The following is a 23,890-nucleotide window of genomic DNA, read 5'->3' as shown; positions in this document are numbered from 1 at the left end:
TAAAAGTCCATTGTGTGTGTGTCTGTGTGTTACACTTCACATTTTCTTTATCTCTTGTCAGACACCTACAGAGATTCCATACTTTGGCTATTGTGAACATCGCTGCTAACAAACAGGGACAGGTGGGTGTTCCCACAGTGTTCGGAACTAGAACCCTTTGGTATACACCCAGGGGTACGACAGCCATGTCATATCAATGTTGTGTGTTTATGTTTTAGCCAGCAAGTATGTAAAGAAAAGAGAAGTCCTAAAAACTGGTGGTGGGATTGTGACAAAGTCATTATGAAAATCATTGTAGAGATTCAAAAAGCAAATTTTTAAACCCTATAAATGCACATACCATAAAATCTGCATGTCTGTGTATACACCTAAAGAAGATTAAGTCAATTAACAGGATCAAACCCTTGTCTATCATTAATAAAATTCCACATCTATTGCAGCAGTATACAATAGCCAAACTATGGGATCACAACAAACGTCCTTCAGTAGATGAATCAATGAAGAAATGTATCTTTGTATGTTCTACCAAATGGTGTTTTATTGACAGGAGTATGGATGGGAGAAGAAAGCATCATGTGACATGGAAAGACAGATACCACATGTTCTTGCTGTTTTCTGGAAATCAGAATAGAACCGTGGTCACTAGAGAGTATGCACAACAGGAGAAAGACCAGGAAGAAGTTTAATACAGGGCACAAAACCCAGACTGCAGGGATCACCTACAGTTCATCTTTAACATATTGGGGTAACTACCGGTTAAAGCCATCTATGGTGAATCTCAAAGTGACTAAGCTACACAATCCCTAACACATAGAATAGTAATTGAAGAAGTGGAAATTAGTGTTGCCCTGATTTAATCATTATAAACACGTGTATTTAATTGCCATAATGCAACCCTAAACTGCCTAAATTTTCACAAGAATTCAGTGCCTTTGGTAAGTTGCTTTGTAAAACTTACAAAACGTGATGGGAAGTAAGGTATTTTTGCATCAGTGAGGCTCTAAGGAGGAGCTAACAACCTCTGAAAGGTAAGTGTGGTCCCTAACCTAGAGACCAAGCTGGACTTGACTTACAGTACTCTGAGAACTCTGAAATAGCATTCAGTGTGTTCTCCTAGGGAACATGAGTTTGCAATTTTCATTAGAAATTCAAAGAAACCCATTAAGTCTCAATGCACACACAAACACACACACACACACACACACACACACCACACACATATGTTCTGTCACAGGGTAACCCTGTGGACCAGTAAGAACTTTTCAGTATTTCTCCAGATGGAATAAACTAGTAAAATAAATACAGTTTGGGAAGTCAGTTTTAATGCATCTAAAAGAGTTCAATCAACATGTAACCACATTTAACATGACTATATATTTGAAAACATACAAAAGATTATGAAACCATGTTTATTTGTTCTTTGGTACAGCCAGACATGTTACCCCAAACTTTTAAAATAAATAATGTCAGCAATAAAACGTATGCATCTCGGGGTATTAAAAATCACTCTTTGCTTTCATATAGAAGACTTTAAAGTATGAATGGGTTTGGGCTACAGTACGTGCTACTCACAGATTCAGACTAAAGATGGAAACCACCGCATACTGTACAGAGATCGCTTCTGTGACACAACCCTGATGGAGATTTTAAGCACCGGTTTTATCGAATGTAGTGGGTGTTTTTTTTTTTCCTTACTATCCTAGCGATATTTGATATAACTGAATTAATAATCTGAGAACAATATGTAAATTGAGATGAAGATGAGGACAGCAATTGAGGTAAACTAAACAGTTTTGTTGTTGTTATCGGCACAGTGGCCCACAATACATCACATATTTATCCTAGCACGGCAAAGTTCAAGATCCTGGGAAGAGGATTGTAAGTTTGGCTCAAAAGAAATTGGATTTGATTTTTGTCCGATGACTGTCCTGTCTTCCTTCCATGGACAAGGAAGAGGACTCACTGAATAGCACCATGGTTCTAAATCTGATTGTCAAGTAGGACTTGTGTAATCATGTCAGAGGTGAAACCTTTTGGTCTTTGTCCCAGTGGTGGATATTGCTTCTCCTCCACGCTCCTCTACCGGGCATGGTTTGTGTAGAGGGCCTATAATGCTAAGGCTTTCACTTGTCAGGACCTTTGCTGAATGCTCTTTGACCAGACTGCAGGGTGCAAGAGGCTGGCTCACAGAAACCAGGAGCGCCCGGAGGACCCGGGGGTCCCGGCACGCCAGGAATTCCTGCCACTCCCGGGGGACCTTGCTCTCCATCTCGGCCGTTTTTCCCGTAGCTGGCAGGTCCTGGATCACCTGAAACAGGCAAAACCCCACACATGTGAACAAGCTATTGATTAGCAGAAGACCCTCAGAGCCGAGCAGTGCGCCACAAGACGCTTGGCAGACGCCTTTGCAGAGGGCCCGTGAAGATGAGACGGGGAAGCCCCATTAGCGGGTGTCGGTTTCACAGAAAGCGATTTCCGTGTCCGTCTCCCACATTTCCATCTCGGCGGCCTGCAGCCATATATGTCTACTGAATACTGAAATGTGGCTGGCCCAAACTGTGGTAAACTGTAGGTATAAGATTAGGCTGGAATTTGAAGGTTTAGCATAAAAGGAGTGTAAAACGTTTTAGTAATGAACGTTCAACATATTACCTAATGTGACAATATTTTGATCCTAGTGAGTCAAGTAAACTGCACAGGCATCCCTCAGTTTACAGTGTGGTCATGCCGAGAATGTAATTCAAGTAAAAAAAAAAAAAAAAAGCAAGCCCCCAACCTGCCAAACATCGGAATTTAGCAACCCAACAAGCCACAGAGAAAGCAGGCCTTTCCACTTGTGGGTGCACAGCCAATTCTGCGCTTCCTGGCGTCAGAGGAGAAAAAAAAAAATCATATCCTGTATCACTAACTCCATAAAAAGGTCAAAACTCAGAAATTTTTAAGAGAAGCTTCTACCAACTCTGTCGTCACAAAGTGGAAAAATCCGAGGCTGGCTGCAGCAGGTGAGTGACGAGCCGTATTACTAAAGTTGATCTCACCTGACTCTGCACCTTTCCCTACTGAAGAGTCAAGGTCACACACGTGGCTCTGTGGCTCACATCGTCTTTCTCATGAGCAGTGCAGCCTCGCGGCCTCCCCCATTTCCAATCCACATCCAAGCAAAGATAAGCTTAGCTAAGAAGGTGAAAACACGCGCCTCCACGACAAACGGTTTTCAATTGTTCATAAACAGCCATTTATGAACAATTCAAATCAGAAAAAGAAAGGAAGCCTCTTAACCTTCATCACCTACAGAATGGGATATTTGGGTTTGTTAGCATCAAGTTCTGTCCATTAAATGGTGGACCGTCTCAATTATTAAATATTATTTGTTAACGTCTCTTAGGAGACACACCACACTCCCAACAAAATTCCATAATCTTACCCGAACATGAGTTTCAACACGGGCATTTCTACTTTGTCATATTTGCGCAATAGGGCAGCTATCCTGAGGCATAGCGCCCCATAACAAAAAAGGGGTTTCTATGGAATGCGTCCCCCTTCGCATCAATAGTGTGTTACCACGAGAGGGATGCTAAGAAAGCAGCAAGCATGCACCTGCATTCGCCATGACAATCTTCTTACAGAGAATCTCTCTCTGCCTCGTGCAGAAGCCAAAAGCAAATCTTCAGATCCAGTTACACACTTTTGTAGGTAGAGGTACCCCCCTATTTTCCCAAGGTTTTCATCTTTTTCCTGTTTAAGTGGTCTAATTACATACATCTCTTGTAATGACCTGCTCCTATTAAGTGGTATTATCACTACACATCTCACATATTTTGATACGTCGGAGACCCTACTTTACGTACGTCTCATTCTTCCGTGTGTCTTATATCAGGCTCTCTACAAAGCAGTGTGAAGAGGGCAAACCATTAGCAAGGTTTAAGGGAGAATCATTATCTTTGAATGTATGCGTCTCAAGGATATAGTTGAGCAGAAATGTGTTATTTCCAACAAATTATCTCATAGGCTTTTATCCAACTAGAAGTTGAGATGAAGCAAGCGATTATCCATTTCCTTTAATGGGAGAAAGGCTTTATCCACAGCATCTATCTATAAGGCTGTCACAACTGCTCCCACAGCAGAGACCTCTCCATCCCCTGACATTAGAGACAGTTAAAGGGTGAGTGGATTATTTTTTCTTTTTTAGTTGTAAAAAAAGAAAAAATAGGCCACATCTAACTACATATGAAAGGAGGTTTTCATGCCCTTTTTCAATAGGGATTTCACACTGAGATATGTCAAATCTGTCTTTAAAAAAATCAAACCAAGACCAGAAGAAAATGACCATGCTCACAGAAGAAACTAAAGTCCAAAGACCATAGGGGCTGGGCAGCTAGGGTAGATAGCCAAATCTTATTTTAAAAAGAAAATGGCTGTGTTAGGACTTTGGGAAGGCAAAGCCATGGCTGAGTGGCCATCATAGACCCCTCACACTCCAAAGCAAGAACTGTAACCCTGTACAGAGAAGGGTTCTTGGCAACAAAGGTCACCAGCGAACAGGCCTGGACTGGAAAATATCCCACTGCCTTTGCTAAAAGAAAACATAATATGAGAGTAACAGAAAGGACCATCGCGGTCCTATCTGGGGAGCCCCCCAAATAGACACAGAGAGTGAGTGGGTGGTAGCTGGAGGATGGGTGACCCCAGCCCTGCTCCTGATGGCAACTACCGCAGGGAACGCCAACCAGTGCTTCAAATAAGACCTGCCCATTTTCCGATGTGACCAGCCCCTTCAATTTTTCTTTCACATTAGTAAAATATTACCCTCCCAGGTAATATTTAAAATATTAAACTCCCTTTAACCTTAAGTTAAAGGGAGTTGATTCTTTAAAACACAAACATTAGAAAGAAACAACCACAAAAGGAGACAGGTGTGGAAGGCCCATGCCTTTAATCCCAGCACTTGGGAGGCAGAGCAGGTGGATCTCTATGAGTCTGATTCCAGTAAGTTCAAAATAGAGATGTCAAGGCCAGTCAAAAATACAGAGAAAAACCCTGCTTCAAACAACACTGAAACCAGAGAGATTCCTAAATCCTCACACAGAGTCTCCCAGATGAAATGCTGGGGTGTGAACATCTGTTGACCAAGCTGGACTCAAACTCCCGCCTCTGCCTCCTATATGCCAGGATTACAGGCAGGAGCTACCCAGTCCGGCTCCGATCCAACACATTTTAAGGAGATGTGGGCGTTTTATCTTGCTTTGGTTTGACTTGCTGAGTGTGTTCAAGTTTCTTCTTGGCCTTCGATAGAGATGGTGAGGCTGACCTTTCTGTCTCTGACTCTCCTCAGCAGAGGCACAGCGAGCTCCATCAACCTTCAGCCAGGGCCCCAGCAATGTACGCGCTTTGTAGCTACGGCTGGTGCCCATCGCTAACGTCATCGCCAGCACTGTTCATGGTGCCCTTCTCACACACGCCACACGCCTTGCTCACTGCTGACCTCATTTTCCTCACGTGAAAACGGCCTTCAGAAGGCTCCCCACCCAGTCACAGAGCTAGAAAACACTGTAGTCGGTAATAAGGGCCCTTAACCGCTACTTTAGCTGAGCTAACCTTCCACAGCTGATAACCGACTGACTCTCCTGAGGTGATTTGCATAAGGCGGTGTGGTGGTGGTGGTGGTGCTGAATTTGCTGGGTCTAAATTGACTGGGAAGTGACAAGACACGCAAAAACAGAAATTTAAGACTGATTTTTCTTTTAGGTCTCTATCATGGGACACTAAATATGTTTGAAGTGTGTTTTGCCCTGTGTTCATGCCTGGGGTCACAAGTGCTTATCAGTTCTTTGTGAGCCCTATACCCCCACAGCTATGTTCTCCAGGATGCTCTAAATTTTCTGAGAGGGAACCTCACTGTGGGGTGACATTAGGTTACAGTTGGAGTTGATTCATTTTAACTGTTCTATACATAGCGGGTTCAGCAACCACGTTAGTGTCCATCGGCAGCTCTGTGTGTGCTAAAAGAGAGAGAGAGAGAGAGAGAGAGAAAAGACCTAGGTCTGAAGAACCTTCACTACGCCCTGCCCACCCTGTGGGTCTGTTGACTCCACAAACTACCTAATGACGACACGGCTTTCTGAAATGTCAACAACCATACTGCAGGAAAGTTTTCATGATGTTAGGAAGAATCGACTAAAAACATCTGTATCATTCTCTGCGCGGACACTAGAGGGCAGGCATGGTACACTTATGTAGGCAGAGCCTGTCCCCTAACACTTTCCAGAATGAAACAACAGCACGCACACACAAAGGAAGGAAAAAAAAGCATGCAAATAACTGTCAGCGTTAAATAAGCCATCTGATGATGACTGCAACGGCTATTTCATCTTTGAGGATGTGCCCTCAAGATTCTTTTCATATATATATGAATATATATATATATATATATATATATATATATATATATATATATATATGCCGAGCTTATCTCTGTGGTATTTTACATGATTCTTCGTTTAATTTCTTCCTTCCTCTCCCTAGCGAGTCTGAGTGCAGAGAGCAGCCAGGATTTATTATTAAATATTTTTCCTGGAAATGCCCTGAGTGCTGAGTTACTAGTCACAGATGGGCAGTTCAGTGGCAGCAGGCATGCTGGGGTGTTCCTTAATGAGATGACCTAAGTGGGCATTCGCACTAGCTAGCTCTGGTTTAAAAAAAAAATGGAGAGGGAAGGGAGGGAATTAAAGGCTCAGCGGTTGTTTATAAGATCTGCATAGCTCCAGGAGAGAGGCAGAAAAATAAGAGGTTGGAGATGTGCCCACATCAAGCAACTATGGTGACAGAGACAAACTAGCCACACTGGACAACCTGTCATTTTTGTCTATTTCATGAACCTAGACTCAGGAAGCGTAAATACTTCCCTCTACCATTTACAACCTGTGATACCTTTGTTAGGGTGTGTGACCTCGGCCAGTCTACCTATGCTCAAATATAAAGAAAGGATTAAGTACATACAGCACAGTCAGCCGAATCTCAAGGTGGGGCTTAGCCAGGCCCTGCTCTGCGGCCTTTACATGTTTCAGCATGTGGGTATACCCTCCTAGAATAGCCCATGAGGGTTTGTAGTTCTGACTCCTGTTCCACAAGAAGGAACTGAGAGCAGTATTCACTGGAAGCAAAGAAGAGAAGGGTCCACAAGTCCTGGGAGCCTGCACCCAGGGCCACAGCTCCCCAATCTATGGCTCAGAGAACATGGAGAAAGAGAGAGTAGAAAGATTATAAAGCGGAAAGACCAGGAAATCTGCTGTGAAACAGTGTCTCCTGGAAATGGCTACATAAACAAGACAGGAATGATGACAATATCAATGAGCATTGTAATGTTGAATGGAGAAATTTCTCAGGGTCCTATCCCTAGACAAAGAACCACAGGCATCTAGGAGTGCTGGGATTGCCCTGTCCCCAGGATGAGCCCCTTATAGGTTGTCCAAGGCAGACCAACCAGTCCTTAAACAATCTATGCACCCCCAACAAGGCCTCAGAGATTCTATTACCACGTGCACACACATACATGTATATGTGAGTGTGTATAATAATTACACACAGAAACGAGAGGCTATCAGTGAGAGTCAGGGTGGAAATGGGAGGAATTAGATTCAGGGCACCTGGGGAGGGAAGGAAGGCGGGAAGTGATGTAATTCTAATTCAATTAAAAATCTAGCTTAAGCTGGGCACAGTGGCACACCTGTAATCCTAGCACTCTAGGAGGCAGATGCAGGTGGATCTTTGTGATTTTAAGGCCAGCCTGGTCTACAAAGTGAGACGTGTGTGTGTGTGTGTGTGTGTGTGGTGTGATATATACATACTATAATATACTATATAGTATACTATATAGTATATAGTATACTATAGTATGATATATGCTATATAGTATACTATAGTATAATATATATAGTATACTATACATATAGTATATATAGTATACTTTATATATATACTAAATATAGTATATACAGTTTTCATATATAGTTTAAAATAAAATTTAAAGAGTAAAGCTTAAAAGAAAGGGGAGGGGATTAGCCATATTTATTTCAATTAAAATTTAAAAACAATGAAAAGTTAAGTTTTAAAGGAGGGTGGTATTTCTTTGGGGTAAGATGTATATTTACCTAGAAGATTCCAAACAGATTCCTGTGCAGAATTCTGTTGAGGTTTCCTCCAGATCTTGAAGTTTTACTATCATTATGCTTGTATCACAAAACCACGGTCTAAGTTCCACTGGGAAATTTGTTTTTTAAATGTCATCCTCTTGGTGGACAATTAAAGGGTGAAATGACCATAGTGGCCAGTTCTCTACAATAATGGCACAGCTTCAAGCAGAGTGTCATGAAATAAAGACCAGCATCGTGGGAGTAGGGCTAATTGAGAGCAAGGTTGCCTGTGAGGGCCCATCAAGAGCGGCAGGAGAGAGAGCTGCAAGGGTTAGCTTCTGCTTTGCCCTTGGCTCCCCTCATCAATGTCAAAAGCAAAAGTGAACTAATAGATGACATTTTTTTCGAAACTGTTCTGGTCACAAACTGTCCAAAGCACTACACAATTGCTTCTTTTTAATTCTAGAATTACGCCATCAGAATGATGTCCTGGGTACTTTGTAAATAAGTAAACTGAGGCACAGAGAGAAACTGATTAGCCTAATGTCATAAGGCTGAGAAGTGGCTGTGGCCTGATTTGAACCCAGGGTTTCTGGATTATGGGTCCTGTGCTTTAAGGGACCGATGGTCAGAGAGCTCTGTCAGGGACCTGTCTGATTCAATTAGCCATATGTATTCAAAGTGATGGGAAGAGAAGGTGAACCGAACATAGAGAACCATCCAGCCGCAGGGCCTCGCTCTCCCCGCGACTGTGATTTGGAAGCTTAGCCTACATTTTGAAAAATAATCTGAAGGTCAAAGTTCGCCAAATGATGTCATTATCCCATCAAGGTAACAAAGACCTCCTCCTCTCCCCTCCAAAAACAGCTGAGGTGCAGGTAGACAGAAATGGAGAAGGGCGAGAAAGATGGCAGCAAAGAGGAGTGGGTAGAAAGCCAGTAGCAGTGGTGAGGGAGGGCGTCAATCAAAAAGGAAGGAGGGGCTCTCTCTTCTCAACACCCGTCCAGTGAGCCCAGATTTTTATTGTGAGCTAAAATCTTCTCTTGATCATTGTAAGTCCAACTAGCTTTTCTTATTTCCAATCTCATATATATATATATCATATATATATATATATATTTATAAAAATCTCGACATGTCCATGGATCCCAATTTTAGAATTGGCAACGCTTAAACTGTCTCCAAATGTAGTCCCCCTTCTAAATTTTAATAAGAAAAGTCCTCAACAGCAATAAAATAGATAATTGGAGGGCAAAGATTTGGGGGGGGCTATAATTATATAATTATAGCCATAATTAAACAGGTAACCTCTGGCAGAATTGTAAAATGGTAATTTCTTCTCCTAAATTTTCCTAAACCAAATTTTCCAAATCCATACTTGAAGCAAGAAACACCTTCCTATGTTTTTCACTCTCTGCTGCTCTGTGTCGTTAACTATGCCCTGTTAGAGTGAACCAGAGTCTTCAACAACTCTCCCCCCACCCCCAAACCAGCCAAATCTTAGCCACTGGTGCGACCCACCCACTACTGAGCTGAGCCAGCCTGGAGCCCCACAGTAGGCTTCCAAGTCATTTCCCCAGTGCATGAGCACACTTCAGGCCTGACCCCAGCGAGAGGATCCCGCTCCTCACAGAAGCCGCTCAGTCCCTCAGCCCACACAGCTGTGGCCTGCGCCTGTGCAGAGCTCAGACAAATTCCCCCCCGTGTTTGCTCTGGGCAGGGTGGATTTGGAGAAGAGTTTCGGTATTTGAAAGCGGAGCTTTTAAAATGAAATTTCAGTTACTCCTTGTACCACGGGAGGAACCGAAAACTTGGATTCCTTTCACAGCTGCTCTGGAGTTCGTAAAGCGTCTGAGCTGGGGCTGCCGTTCGCTAGCACAACGCTTGCCCGGTTAGCAAGTGGAGCCTGACTGGGCCTCGGTACTGTTTTCCTTAAAGCATATCTTTAAGAAGTGAATAGTTCAAGCCGTGAAACCTAGCTACTCACAAGGAATACACTCTTGATTTACAAATCCTCTAATGCGCTATTAAAACCGGTGGTGAAAACTGTGTCCATGACAGGCCAAAGTGACTGAACAGCGCTGCCTTCCAAGTGCTTCTTGGCGCATGCTCCGCCCTTGTCCCACTTTCTCCCCTTCCTTCACTTACCTGGGAGACCTATGGAGCCAGGCAAACCCTTAGGACCTCTTCCTGGAGGGCCACGTTCTCCTTTCTCTCCCAAGTCACCTGCGTCACATTGAAGAAAATGTTATGCTTCCATGTATCTACAGTGTTCTGTATTTTAAACATTAGGGACAGCGCAAACTCACGAAGTGAAAGTCATGAAATTGCTGGAAGCCAGACTGTCATAGACGCGCAGCAAGGCCAAAATCTTACCAACGGATCCAAGCAAGAAAAAAAAAAAAATCAAAAGATTGATCTGTAGCCACTTGATGCGCATTTTCAGTGAAACTCTACAAAGGTAAGAGTCGATGGACCCTCCCTTGATGACTCAATCTATCTCAGCCCAGAAGCACAGCCCTTCACAGTGGCTCTGCCCCAGGAAGAGCAAGAAGAATGTCCTCTTAGCTTTGAGGAATTAAAACCCTTTCCATTTTTAGGTAATAAGAACATATAACGATGAGAATCACTTTAAAAACTACTACAAGCAATAAGTGAATTCATTAATCTAGCAGGATACAAAATTTATATACAGAAATCAATTGTTTTCACATACACGAGCAGCCACCAGTTATGAGCCGTGGCAAAGAAGTACTATTTATAGTAGCAATTAAAATGCTAAACAACTCTACATGGGCTTAACAGAAATATGCAAGTAAAACATGAAAGAAATTGAGCGTTTCTAGTGAATAAGACCTGAAAAAAGTCTTCTGGGATGGAATGACATCCCAAAAAATAGTTGTCATTTCTCCCTGGGATGAATATTCACTACAATCCCATTTTTAAGCACAGAGAATCCCCCCCTTTTTTTTTAGCCAGAGAAAATGATTCTGAAGTTTGTGTTTTAAAAACCACATAAGCTGGAAAAGCCTCAAACCTCATCCAAGGAAAGTAGCATAAAGTCATTAAACCTACCAGTTATTAAACCTATCATAAGGGTGTAGTACTTATCTATGAGGTAGAAAAGTCCACATGGGTGCAAATATGTGTGAGAAATTGGTTTATAACAGAGGTGGCATCTTTTCTTTTTATAGTTACTTTATCACATTTTATGTGTCTTTCCGTGTGTATGCATGTACACATCGGTGCAGGTTGCCAGCAGACACCAGAAGAAGGCATAGAGTTCCCCCTGGACCTGGATGCATGTGAGCATCCTGATGTGGGCGCTGGGAACTGAGATTTGGTCCTCTGCAAGAACAGCCAGTGCTCTTAACTTCTGAGCCATCTCTCTAGCCCTAAAGGTGGCAGGCGATCTTAAGCTGAATAATGGTTAGTGAGTCATCAAATGTTTAGAAAAGAAATGAGTAGCCCACTAGGAAAAGAACTTATAGCTAGACTGCTACTGCATGATAGGATAAATTACAAACAGATTAAATGTCTAAGGAACACAGGAAAACAATGGGGAGACAGCTCAGTGGTTAAGAGCATTTTGTGTCCCTGAAGAAGACTCAGGTTCTGTGCTCAGAACCGCAGCAGATGCCTTATCTGTACCTCCATTTCCAGGAGATCCAGCACCTTCATTGGCAGCTGCACTTACATGGAACGCATATACACAAGCAGGTACACACGCCCAAAAACAAAAATAAATCTTACAAGAATGCGCAAACTACACGATTAGGCGGTCGTGACAAGGGAGTCAAAAATGAGTGTTGCATAGACGAGAGAGGCCCTGCTTTCGTTCATAAATGAACACAAAATTGAAAAGTAACAAAGATGCCTCCGTGGTTCTATTAAACACACCAAGTCTACAGAAAAACACAAAACTGTAGATCGCTGAGGAAAGTGCAAATTGGAAGGGAAGCAGCAATAGTGATCAAATTACAAGCAAAAGTTCCATTTTGCCCAGGAATTCTACTTCCAGAAATTTACTCTCAAAACAATAAAATATTTTGGAATGGAGATGGAATCAGAACTAGGAACGAAGTCTGTGTTGACATTTTGAATTGAGATGATATATGTTCTTTGCTGTGCTCTCTGCCTTGCTGCAGTGACAGACAGAAGACCCTTACAAGGTAAAGAAACACTGAGTTTCTGCTACAGAACAGACTACCCCACAGCTGGGAAAATCACGGGGGGCTCTTTGGAATGGTCTCCTGGACAAATTGTTAAGTGAAAAACAAACAAGGCTCAAATTGCTTGCTAAAGAACACTGTGGCTCTGTTCCTAAGTGGGGAGAGAGAGCACATGTCTCCAGATTTGCATAGCATTGCTTGGAGGGATCTTTAGGAAGTCAGTGGGCTTTATCCTAAGAACGACAATGGAAACTAAGCCTATGGGAATGTTGTGAGAGAAATTCTTTACTAAGTGCCGTTCATACCTTTAATCTTAGGGGGCGATGTAAATGTAGTACTATCAAAAATAAACTTCTTTTACAAATTGAAGTATACTATTGCAATTGCCTCTCACTTCTGACTCAGAAGCCATTGAGAATATTCTGTAGTTGTAACCAAATGGTACAAATCCTTCACAGGACAGTTGATTGAACTCCGGGCAAAAGTAACTGCAGAACAATGTTGCAAAACATTCACACATAGAAATTGTGTGTGTGTGTGGGGGGGGGGGGTTTAGCATGGCTCTCTGGGTGTTATTTATTTCATCTATCATTCACAAGCTGTAACTGTTGGTCTGCCCTCCTCCAAGAGCAGATCAATACAGAAAAGGTGTGAGTCACAGTTATGACGTGTATTTTCTCACACCTCTGTTTCTACACTATGTCACATCTGTCTGACCCACATTAAAATGTCTAAAAACACACATTTAAAAATAAGGTTTATGGCCTGAAACACTAAAAAAAAGCAAGCATAAGGCAGAAAGCCAGTCTGTTGCCTCTCCCAGGCCCCACTGTGCATGCAGGGAGTGAATGCCTCATGGACATTGGTCCTGCATGTGTTCAGTCACACATATTATGGTGTCAGAGAGAACTACCCATGGGGACTAACCTGCCACTCTACTTTGGCATGTGCAGGGGTGAGGGGGCAGGCATAAGCTCTTACCCAAAAGTTCCATTGTTTTTCAGAGGAATGTCAAGAGGAAGACAAAGGCTAAGACATAGCCTGAAGTATCAAAAGTCTCAATAACAAGTGTAGCTTCTTATTTATCTGAGAAAAGCCCAAGATACCATATCAAATCATATCACAGAGTGAGCCTCATGTCTTCTCTTTTTATTAGGTAGTAGTGGAGAAAGAGAACATCTATGTTGAATTATGTCTCTTCTTTAATGACTCAAAATTTAAATTTCAACAGAACAGGGTATGTTTCCTTAAGGAAGTCTTGAGCTGCAAACTTCTGAATAGTGAAAAGCAATATGGTTTTGTTAGATATTACTTTCCCTGTTATGGTAGGATAAGGCCAAGTTCAGTTAATTAGAACTGTGTATTTCTAAATTAGTTATAATGTTAATTGATAAAGAAAATCCAATTTCTCTGCCTGCCTTCATCCAGGTTTCAAAAGTAATGAAAATTACTTTTGAAATTATGAAAATGCTGACTTATATAAATCAAATGAGGAAGGGATGAGGACCTGGAGGAGGATTGTACTGGGATACTGAAGAAGGAAAAACCAGGGAGAAACATATGCGATCCGGAGGGGACTTAATACATGAGACTCGTGCAAGAGGTCTCTCCTGGGTTTCCAACACAGAAATACACTTTTCTTAGAAAAGGTTCTTCTGCTAGTACTAAACACAGCCACTGTTCTGTGCAGTCAAAAGCTCCTCCAGAAAACACTCCACAATCCCAGCCTCTTGTTAAAACTGCCTGGGGTGGGGGAGGCATAGTAAGCTCCCCAAAGCCCAGACCTATTGATGCTGAAACTCTGGAAGTGGAACCCAAACCTGGATTGCTTGTAAAACTCTCAGGGTAAAACTCTCAGGGTGGTTCCTTGTGCAGACAAGGCTGAAAGAGGTAGCTAGACTCTCAGGCCAGCAGGTAATCGTGACCTTCAGGCTGCCTGGAGGGGAGTTTGCTTACTAGCAGAAAGTTAAGATCTGAATAACCACATACTGACTTTCCAAAGCAAACAGGGATGTGATTTCTGTAGACGCTCCAAGGAAACTGTGTTTGGCCACATGGAGATCTCCTGAGAATCTCTTGAACTCGAGTAGTCGGCCCCACCCTGAGTTTCTGATTTAGGGTGTCTGGGGTGAGGCAGAGAACTGTGCATTTTCTTAGAACCATCGTCTTCAGAGTGGTCCAGAAGACCCATAAAGGCATTTGCTGCAGAGTCCTGAACTACTAGCTAAACGGGACAAAGATGAATAAGTATGTGACAATTTCTGAGGAAAGCCCAGAGCTCCATAGGATGGGGGTTTCCCCTTCCCTCTCCCTTTCATCTCTCCATCCTTACAAGAGTCCCAATTAGAGCCTATTTTTGACACGCAACTCTGCACATGCCAAAAGAAAGTAATTAAATACATTGTTCCAACTGAGGGTGTACTTAGCCAACCTCATCAGCAACTCATTTATAGATTCAAAGAGGCAGCAGGCTTGCCCTCTGCCCATTCACTCCATAATATTTATCCCTAATTGGAGTACCACGATTTTTAAAATAAAGGGGAGGGGGTCTCTTGTTTTTTGTGTCACTTGTTTTTATGTCTTTTGTTTTTTATCCTTCTGAAGTTTCCCAGAGAGCTGTCAGGAACACATCACAATGAAGAAACTCCCCACTTTACTTAATTCTCCATAAATTATCCAGCTGAAGTACCTCAGCTGGCAATGCCATCTGGGCCACCAAGACTTTCTGTCAGCTCTGCAGAATGTCTTACACCCTCACCTGTGTTTTGTTTCTGCAAAATTTTTTCCTGTGTACACGCACTTGGTTTGCTTTAAATGAGAGAGGACAGACTCCCATATGAAAGAAGGAATTAACTTAGATTGTGCCTCAGGGCTCAAAATAAAGGTCAGTCAAAAAGGAACAGCCTTACCAGGCCACAGAGGAATGCAGCCAGTCCTGATGAGACCTGAGAGGCTAGTGTCAGATAGAAGGGGAGGAGGACCTTCCCTTTCATTGGACTTGGAGAGGGACATGAGAGGAGATGAGGGAGGGAGGGTGGGATTGGCAGGGAATAGGGGAGGGGCTACAGCTGGGATACAAAGTGAACAAACTGTAATTAATATAAAAAAATTAAAAAGGAAAAAAAAGTAAAGGTACGATGTTAACTTTTGAAAGAGGGGAGAGCATCGCTAATTCCTGATATAATGAGCAGTCGTCTGTCCTGTACCTGTGTGAATTTCATAGACACAAACATCTTCAGACTAGATGCTGTTTTAAGAAAAGCCCTACAGTGTCTTTAGAGTCTCGGTATTTTGCATGATTCTGTGCGCTTGAGTGCAGATCACACATCTGAAGAAAATAGGCAGCTTGTGTGTCTTGCATCTGGACAAAGTAGCTTACCTTTGGGTGGAGAGATGTTTCCACAGTTCTTGCAAAAGACTTCACTTTGGTTCTTATGACCCACATCAGGTAGCTCACAAACGTATGTACAACTTCAGCTCCGGCGGGGTCTGAGGCCCTCTTCTGGCCTCCATGGGGACCCCACATGCATACACACTTACACATAATCAAAAATAAGACTTTTTAAAAAATCTTACCTTTAGGTCCCCTTAAGCCAAGAGCCCCAGGGGGACCCTTCATGCCTGGAAGGCCACGGATTCCCATCTGACCAGGGAAACCATTCTCTCCAGGGGGTCCTGGAGGCCCTGGGGGACCAGGCCTCCCAGGAAGGCCAGAGGCTCCTACATCTGGTCTCTTGAGGCTAGCAGCCATTTCAGCAAAATGCTCTGAAACAGAACAAAGAATCACAAGTCCCAAACACAACAGTGGCTAAGATGAAGGGAACGATACCACCCAGTGGCCTTTATCTAAATGTGACACCAAGAAAGAAACAAAGTTGGGTGTTTGCCACAGGCTTCCTCTCTGGAAGCTTCATTGTGCCTCTTTCCTGAGCTTGCCCTGGATGGATCCCACCCTGCTGTTTTGAGACTAATTTGGGAGTAATTCTTAATACTTCAGGACCTTGAGATAAGCAGTGGTTGAACAACTTGAAACCACCTGAATCCTATCTGGTACCAGGTGAAACCCCAGGATTTGACGAAAATGTGTGTGTGTGTGTGTGTGTGTGTGTGTGTGTGTGTGTGTGTGTGTTTTATCATAGGTGGAAATGTTATCTTGGAAGCTTTTAAAAATTCAAAGCAGCTGGGTATAAGTGGCATACACACCTGTTTTCCCAGCACTCGGGGGAGGCAGAGGCAATTGGATCTCTGTGAGTTCAATGCCAGACTGGTCTACAAAGCAAGTCCAGGACAACCAAGGCTACACAGAGAAACCCTGTCTCAAAAACAAAAACAAAACAAAAAGCATCGCTTTAAATTAGGGCACATACACTCTTTGAGACCAAGGCTCAAAACCAAGTCTTTTTAATTCAAAGCAATGCTATAACCTGAAATGTCATGAGAATCTGTGGCTTCTAACAAATCCTCCCCCTCCGGTTTATCTTCATGCTTGGAACAGATAACAATCATTTAAAATAACCTACCTTGGGAATGGTCACGGTTTGTCTTAAAAATTAATAACTCTGTGGGCTTCTTACACCCATTCAGAATCAGCTGCTAAAGCCTTGGAAGGCAAGAAAATACACCCTATTAAAATGCTCTGAGGCAAATATTCTAGTGCAAGATTGTTTTGTAAAGCTTTTGGGTGTGAAAGCTTGAACTGGAAACAAATTTCTATCCAACGGTTTAAAAATTATTTAAATATGACTATTTTGAATTTCTTAATTTAGTAAACATAAAATTATAATTTTCCAGATTTGATAGCAATGCTTAAAACTCAAACAGAGGGGCCGTGAAGAGATTGGTATCGGCTTCCAAATGCAGAAGCATTCATTTCATTCTCATCTGGTTCTGGGAAATTCCACATGTCTACAAGATAAACTGGGCTAACTGTTGACATGGACTAACTGTTGACATGAAAGATAAGCATCGCTTCGAGACACAGCTATACCATAAGAGAGTTTTCAGTAAAAAGTGCCAACACCGCAATATCTCCTCAGTTTTGGGGAGGGGGGTTGTGTAATATTCATTTTCCATGTGGTTTTATAACTAGGCAAACTGTGAAATGAAGAATGATTCCCATAGCTGACGATAAATTTGGATAAAGATTAACAAACGAGGAAAACTTCATCGATGTTTGGAAAACTTCCAGTTGTTGCTTTTTTTTTTTTAACATGCATACTGCATGGGTATAAATAGTGTCCTTATGCGCTCATGGGCTTGTAGCCTGTCACTTAGTTCTCACATGATTTGGAGAGGTGGAAGGGCAACTCAGAAAGCACTCAGTAAATAAAAGCAACTTAAGAAGGGGGACACCAGAGAATTTGTGTTGCAAAGGAAAAAATAGTGTGCGTTTCTGTGCGTGGGGAGTTGTTTTTAATGTTACCCTCCCTGTTGGAAAAGGGCGGGTGAGGCATAGAAACGGAGCCTGGACAGGGAGTGAGGGAAGGCTGAGACCGAAAGGTGACATCTCACTGTAAGGCTGCAGGTGTCAACTCTTGGGCGACACAGAACGGCTATGAACATTACTCAACACCTCGCACCTTTAAAGCAAATGTTACTTGCCTTCTCACACCTACAAAAATAAAAGCTTCAGGGACAGGAGCCTGTAGCGGAAAGGCTGAGAGCCCTGTGATTTCTTTACCTTGCACGACTCTCATGCAAACCTGCTTGATGTGCTGATCTGTCGGTGTTCTGCCCTGGGACAAGAAAGGAGAAGAAAGTTTGCACGTGCAAGTATAAAGGAAGCATCGCTGAACCGTGTGGACAGACATCCCGAGGAACCCGGTGCCTCAGTGCATGGGAGGACTTGCTGCCAAAGTTGAGCTTGGTGGAGCTACCCAACAGGAAACCATGGCATGTGCCCACCACTCACCGGAGGGCCCTGGATACCAGGCAGCCCAGTGGCACCCTGTTCTCCCTGCACGCCTCGAGGGCCAGGTGGGCCTCTCGGTCCTTCCACTCCAGGGAGCCCTCTGACTCCTTCAGGCCCCCTCAGGCCAGGTTCGCCCGGGTTACCCACCTACAACAAACAGCATCAGTGCAAATATTTAGGTGGAATTTTAGGTTGTTCTCAGCCTTACTAATGCTGTGACACGTTAATACATTCATGTTTTGGTAACCTCCAGCCGTAAAATAATTTCTGTTCCTACTTCATAACTGCAATTTTGCTACTGTTATGAATCATAATGTAAATGTCTGATATGCGGGATATCTGGTATGTGACCCCCCCCCCAAAGGGGCTCGGACCCACACGTTGAGCAATTCTTACTTAGGGTTGGGTTAGCCCTCACATTTCACCTTGTTTGAGACGGGATCTTTTTACTGCTTCATCAGCTAAATTATCTGGCCTATGAGTTTCTGCAGAGTCCCCTGGTTCTGCCTCCCGAGGTTCCCATTGGCATGCTGGGATTACAGACTTTGGAAGATCTGAACTGAAATCCTATTGTTTGCATGACAAGTCTGTTCGCACACTGAGCTGTCTCTCCAGCCTGTTATTAGGTTTTGTCTTGTTGTGTTTTGTTTTTTTAATAAGGATTGGTAATATTCTCTGGCAATAAAAAGACTCCTCCAAGTAAAAGATTTTCTCCAAGATATGCTATTTGGGTATAAAAATGAACGGTCCAAGAATTACAAGCGATTCGGCTTTTATAAGATGTTTTTTGGTGAACCTGAGGACACTAGTAATAACCAAGAATTACAAAAATGCTAACACAGACTAAGCCAGTGCACTCAAAATACCACCTTTAAAGTGAAGCATTTTTTTTTTTAAAAAGGGGACAGCTTTACAGTTTTCAGTAATAAAGGGAATTAAGACCTAAATATTAAAGACGCTAACCAACAAACCACTTGCTTCCTCAGAACAAAAGCATACATACAAGGTAAATTAGCGGTTTTCTTTTCCTGAAAGTAGAGCACTAAAAGCAGTTTTAAGGTTGTCCTGTGTAATAACTGTTTTTAAAAGGAGTCTACATTGCTTCACTTTTTTGAGACTATAATTTGTCAGAATTTGTAGCCAAACAGCTACGAGGTACTACTGTTCAGAATAAGAATGAAAAGGTACAAGGACACAAGGTCCCGGAAAGTCTGGGAATGCTGGTCTTTCTGGAAGGCAGGGATGTTCATGAGGAGGCTTTATCCTGCCTCTTCTTTCTGTGCGATGTCGATCTGCGAAAACTAACCCTTTCAGATAGTCACATGTTTTCAGCCCAACAGAAGAAGTGAAACAACGATCCCCCCACACCCTGCCAAACAAGGCTGCACACACATTTTCTCAATCTTGCTTTAGCATGCGAAAAAGAAAATTATATTCTTCCAGGTCAGCCTGACAAGATTGCTTCTATAAGGAAATTACAACTTGGAAGACTTCCTGAAAAGCTGCCTCAACAAAGAAAGCTAAAGAAGATACTGTACAAGAGGTGGCAAACTTGTCAGGTGCCCAGAGTGAGGAACTCTAACAACTTCTCAAACAAGCCACAGCGGTGCCGAAATGAACTGAGAAATGCGCTCACTAACTGCCCACATTGAATTATGTTCTCTGCATGGTAATGGGTAAAACTACTATAGAATAAAAGGACAGGAACTCTGGGATGAAAAGATCAAGATGCCATGAGGACCCTGGATCTCTCAAAAAGAGTTCTTCAGCTGAGAAATTCTGTGCATTGGCGCAGACATCCTGCTGAGCAAATTCACCTGTCCTGCCCTAGAGGGGGCAACGAAAGTGCCTATATTAGTAAATAATTTTCTTACTCTGGGACAGAACAGTTCTTTTTTTTCCAGCATTAGTTGGTAGTATCACATAAGAAGGTGATTGAAGAAAAGAGAATTGATGAATTAACAGCTATTTCTAATATATCCAAATAAGGGTTTTGTTTGCTTGTTTGTTTGCTTGCTTGTTTGTTTGTTTTTGTTTTGCTTTGTTTTGTTGGTGTTTCAAGACAGGGTTTCTCTTGGATGTCCTGGACTCCCTTTGTAGACCAGGCTGACCTCGAATTTACAGAGATCCACCTGCCTCTACCTCTCCGAGTGCTGGGATTACAGGCATGTGCCACCGCGCCTGGCTATATCCAAATTAGAATTCAGTTTGTCACCACATTATGATCAACCTTTTCTTTTATAATTTGAAATCTTTTCCTTAAACACTGTCAAATTATTCTAGATAGTGACATAAGATTGCTCTCACCAAACACATCAGGATTAACTCTCTATAGCTGGTGAACCATTCAAACTTTAAACCATTCAAATATTCTTGGGGACAAACGTGGCTTGAAACGTGATGGTTAAAGGCAGAGAAGTTGACACAAGGAGATCACATCCACGTGCTGGTACGCCTACAGACAGCCTGCAGATGGGCACTGAAACCAAGTTTGGGTGTGTGCCCCTGGAGAAGATAAGGTGGAGGATGAGCCGGATGCATGAGTAGGAGGTACTAATTCTCAAGAAGGAGAAGGCCTGTTCAAGTGTGTTATACAGTATGCAACAGCACTAAACTGGATGGTGTTCCAGATATCCAGGAGACAAATGGGTAAGCCCAGAACTCGCCCGTACATATTTGCTCTGCTTTGCTGAGGGTCTGGTTTCATTCTGCCATGGTTCATTTTTAAAAGTTGTCATTTACAGATTCAGAGGGAATCTATATAATGGATTCTTTTGTCTAGTAAGGTTATGTTAGCTGCTGTGGAGATACTTTGTTGGATAAAGACAGAAATAGGGAATATTCCAGAAACAGAAAGAATTTGAGAATTCACTGGAAGCTAGCAGTGCTGCTCATTGAGATTTATCATTTCTCCCTAAATTCTAAGTTCCTAGTTGTGTTGGTGAGCATGATGCCTCTGGTTTCCTATGGATTAGATCTATAATTCTGAATTCACCGACTCTAAGGATATATATTTAGACACTATAAAGTAGCAAAATTGAAGAAGCTCATCGTTTCACGGTTCTGATGGGTTTTGTGTTATTTTCTTACACGCTCTGCTTTTCTCTCTGTTCCCTCAGCTAGAACACACCACACGGGAGATTAAGGAAGTTATTGAAATAATTCACAGGCACAAAACAGCCACTGAAATTCAGATATTGTCCTCACTGAGGAGCATGCGTCAGCTCTTTGAAATGGCCCATTTGGGGAGGATATCAGAGCCTTATTACATAACATTCATTGAACCACTTACAATATCAAAACTAAAATCCTTTCTTTAAGGTGGTTAGTGCAAAAGCTAGATCCATTTACACAGTTGAGAATTTGTCTTTTCCTACTGGATGAACCCATTATTTACACATTTATTTAGACATTTATTTTCTTGAAGTCCTTCAAGAATTTAATTTTTATACAATCATTTCATTATATTTTCTACAGTTTTATTGATTTTTTTAATTTTTTTTTGTGCTGTTATTGTTCATCATACTTACAGATCCCTTTGAGCCAGGTGGTCCCATATCTCCCTGAATCAGTAGAACAAAATTATATTAGTCCAAAGTATTCACATTACATAGTTTCCTGAGACATTTTCCCAGTGAAATTATACTGCTAAAGAAAACCATGTGCAGATGGAGCCCAGAACTGCAGCATACATGTTTTGATTCAAAAAAACACTTCAGCTACCCAACTCTGTGCTCTTGTATAAGCAACGCAACCATTGCTTTCTCAGTCATTGGTTAACTGATCCATTAACTAGCAGGCTGCAGTCAGGGCCCTGTGGGGTTCCTCCAGATCTACAGTGCTCAGCACCCAAAATAAAAGTGTGTAAATAAAATAAAATAGACAATAGACATTCAAAACCACCTATTGGGATTTCATTTTTGCACTTCTGTGTTTTTTTAACACATTCCCTAAAATCTATCAAACAAAATATGCATGATTTTAGGCTTAAAAACAAACAAATAAACTAGGAGATATTCCCATCATTAAATTTAGATAAGTTCAGTTCAAGTGTTCATATATCAGGTAGCATAGCTCCTCTCCAAGACAGAATGATTTAAATTTTAAAACATTCCCTTAGCCCATAAAATGAACAGCCACAACAGAAACTAAAATGCAATAATCACAGAAATTTTAAAAATAAATAAATGATAAATAAATAAAAACTCAGGAAACTTTGCTCAGTTCGGACATTTCATTTATATGTATTCTAAAGCCAGCAAGTGTGAATAGACATTAGCAGATTGTTTCTCCGCTTCTAAAGTGCTCTAAGGCTACTTCATAGGAAAGAACTTAGTGACCGCAAAAGGACCCGGACAGACATTTCTACCTTAGGTCTACATTCCTACCAGAGCCATCACAATGGTGCAGCACACCTAGCAGCAAGCTCTGCTCTCCCCCACTTCCTGGAGGCTCAGCAGTTCCCTCTAAACACGGAGGTCATTCCTTCAGATGTCTTCAGGGTAAAGAAAAGGTCCTCCCTCATATTTGTGAGCCAAAGATCCCTGACCATAAAAAGACTTCATTGTTGTTTTCCCTATTAGGCTATGCTCCTATGCATACTGTAGTACCATGTGAATAACTTGAATGTCTCAATGTAAGGCCACAGAAGAATTAACTGTCTCCATGGAAATTCTCCAGAAGTTGAAAGCTAGATCTACCAATCCGCTTTACTAGGCCTTGCCTTCAGTACTGGAAATCACTGGTTAAAAATAAAAAAAACCTGCTTGGTCTTGAAGATAATGAGAACAGTGTCAGAAAGAAAATACCATATTTTTTTTCTCAAAATTTTAAAAGTTTTATATTAACCAAAAATAATTTTTTTAAAAAAACTTACAAGATCACCCCTTGCTCCTGCTTCACCTTCTTCACCAGAGGCACCCTAAAATTTTAAGATAAAATGTCACATGTTTTTCAGGTCTCCATTCATGGTTCAACTTTAAGCAGTCAACACAGATAAGCATTTATAAGCACGTAAATCCCCAAAGGATTATGCAACAGCTCTCAATTCTATGACAGCGAAAACACTAGACTAGAGAAGCCAGGGGGCAGCCAGGTTTCAGCTACTAATTGAGTTTGATTCATTTAGTTAGATTAACAATGACGTCTAGCAATTTTCAAATTCGATAACCTTTGACAGTGGCATCCTACAATAGAAAGAGGAATCCAAACACAGGCGACTCTATTTGCACATTGTATTTGCTGAGGTCTTGATAGAAGAGAAAATAGTTAAGATGTATTGTTTTGCGGCTTTGAAAGTCTGTGTCACGCGAATAAAATTCGGCAAGCCAGAGAGACAGGGCTACAGACTTCAAAGGAAGGGCACTGCACAGTACAGGAAGCAGCCATTAGCCCCCGCATATGAAAACGGTTTGGCTGCACACCAAACTCCACAGTAGTTTTCACTCACTACAAAGCACACGAAGGAAAGCTGGGAGCTGCCATCATTTCACGACACCCACACACCAGCCAGCCCTCGCTTTGTGAAGTGGCTCAATACCATTCACCACAGGTGCACTTACCTGTTCACCCTTAGGACCTGGTTCACCAAACACACCCTGGAGTGAATAAGAGTTAACATTTTTCAGTGTTTTGAGTTGTGTGTATCATTTCAGATGAGCCAACGTCCTCAAATGAGG

At 42.1% G+C, this 23,890-nt stretch overlaps 1 protein-coding gene across 1 annotated transcript in view; it reads right to left on the bottom strand.

Moving 5' to 3' along the window:
- Window positions 1-1,319: 1,319 nt before the first annotated feature.
- The window catches only part of Col9a1 (collagen type IX alpha 1 chain), an 83,033-nt gene continuing 60,462 nt past the window's right edge, over window positions 1,320-23,890 (bottom strand). The window contains exons 31-38 of the mRNA XM_055608108.1: window positions 23,774-23,809; window positions 23,089-23,133; window positions 21,743-21,775; window positions 18,213-18,359; window positions 17,982-18,036; window positions 15,878-16,066; window positions 10,278-10,355; window positions 1,320-2,308 (exon numbers count right to left, since the gene is read on the bottom strand). Coding sequence (XP_055464083.1) covers window positions 2,124-2,308; window positions 10,278-10,355; window positions 15,878-16,066; window positions 17,982-18,036; window positions 18,213-18,359; window positions 21,743-21,775; window positions 23,089-23,133; window positions 23,774-23,809 — 768 coding nt within the window. The 3' untranslated portion in view covers window positions 1,320-2,123. The remainder of the gene's footprint in view (window positions 2,309-10,277; window positions 10,356-15,877; window positions 16,067-17,981; window positions 18,037-18,212; window positions 18,360-21,742; window positions 21,776-23,088; window positions 23,134-23,773; window positions 23,810-23,890) is intronic.

Source organism: Psammomys obesus, unplaced genomic scaffold, assembly GCF_907164565.1.
Source record: "Psammomys obesus unplaced genomic scaffold, mPsaObe1.curated_primary_1811, whole genome shotgun sequence".
NCBI classification, from domain to species: domain Eukaryota; kingdom Metazoa; phylum Chordata; class Mammalia; order Rodentia; family Muridae; genus Psammomys; species Psammomys obesus.
This window is presented reverse-complemented; position numbering and strand designations above follow the sequence as displayed.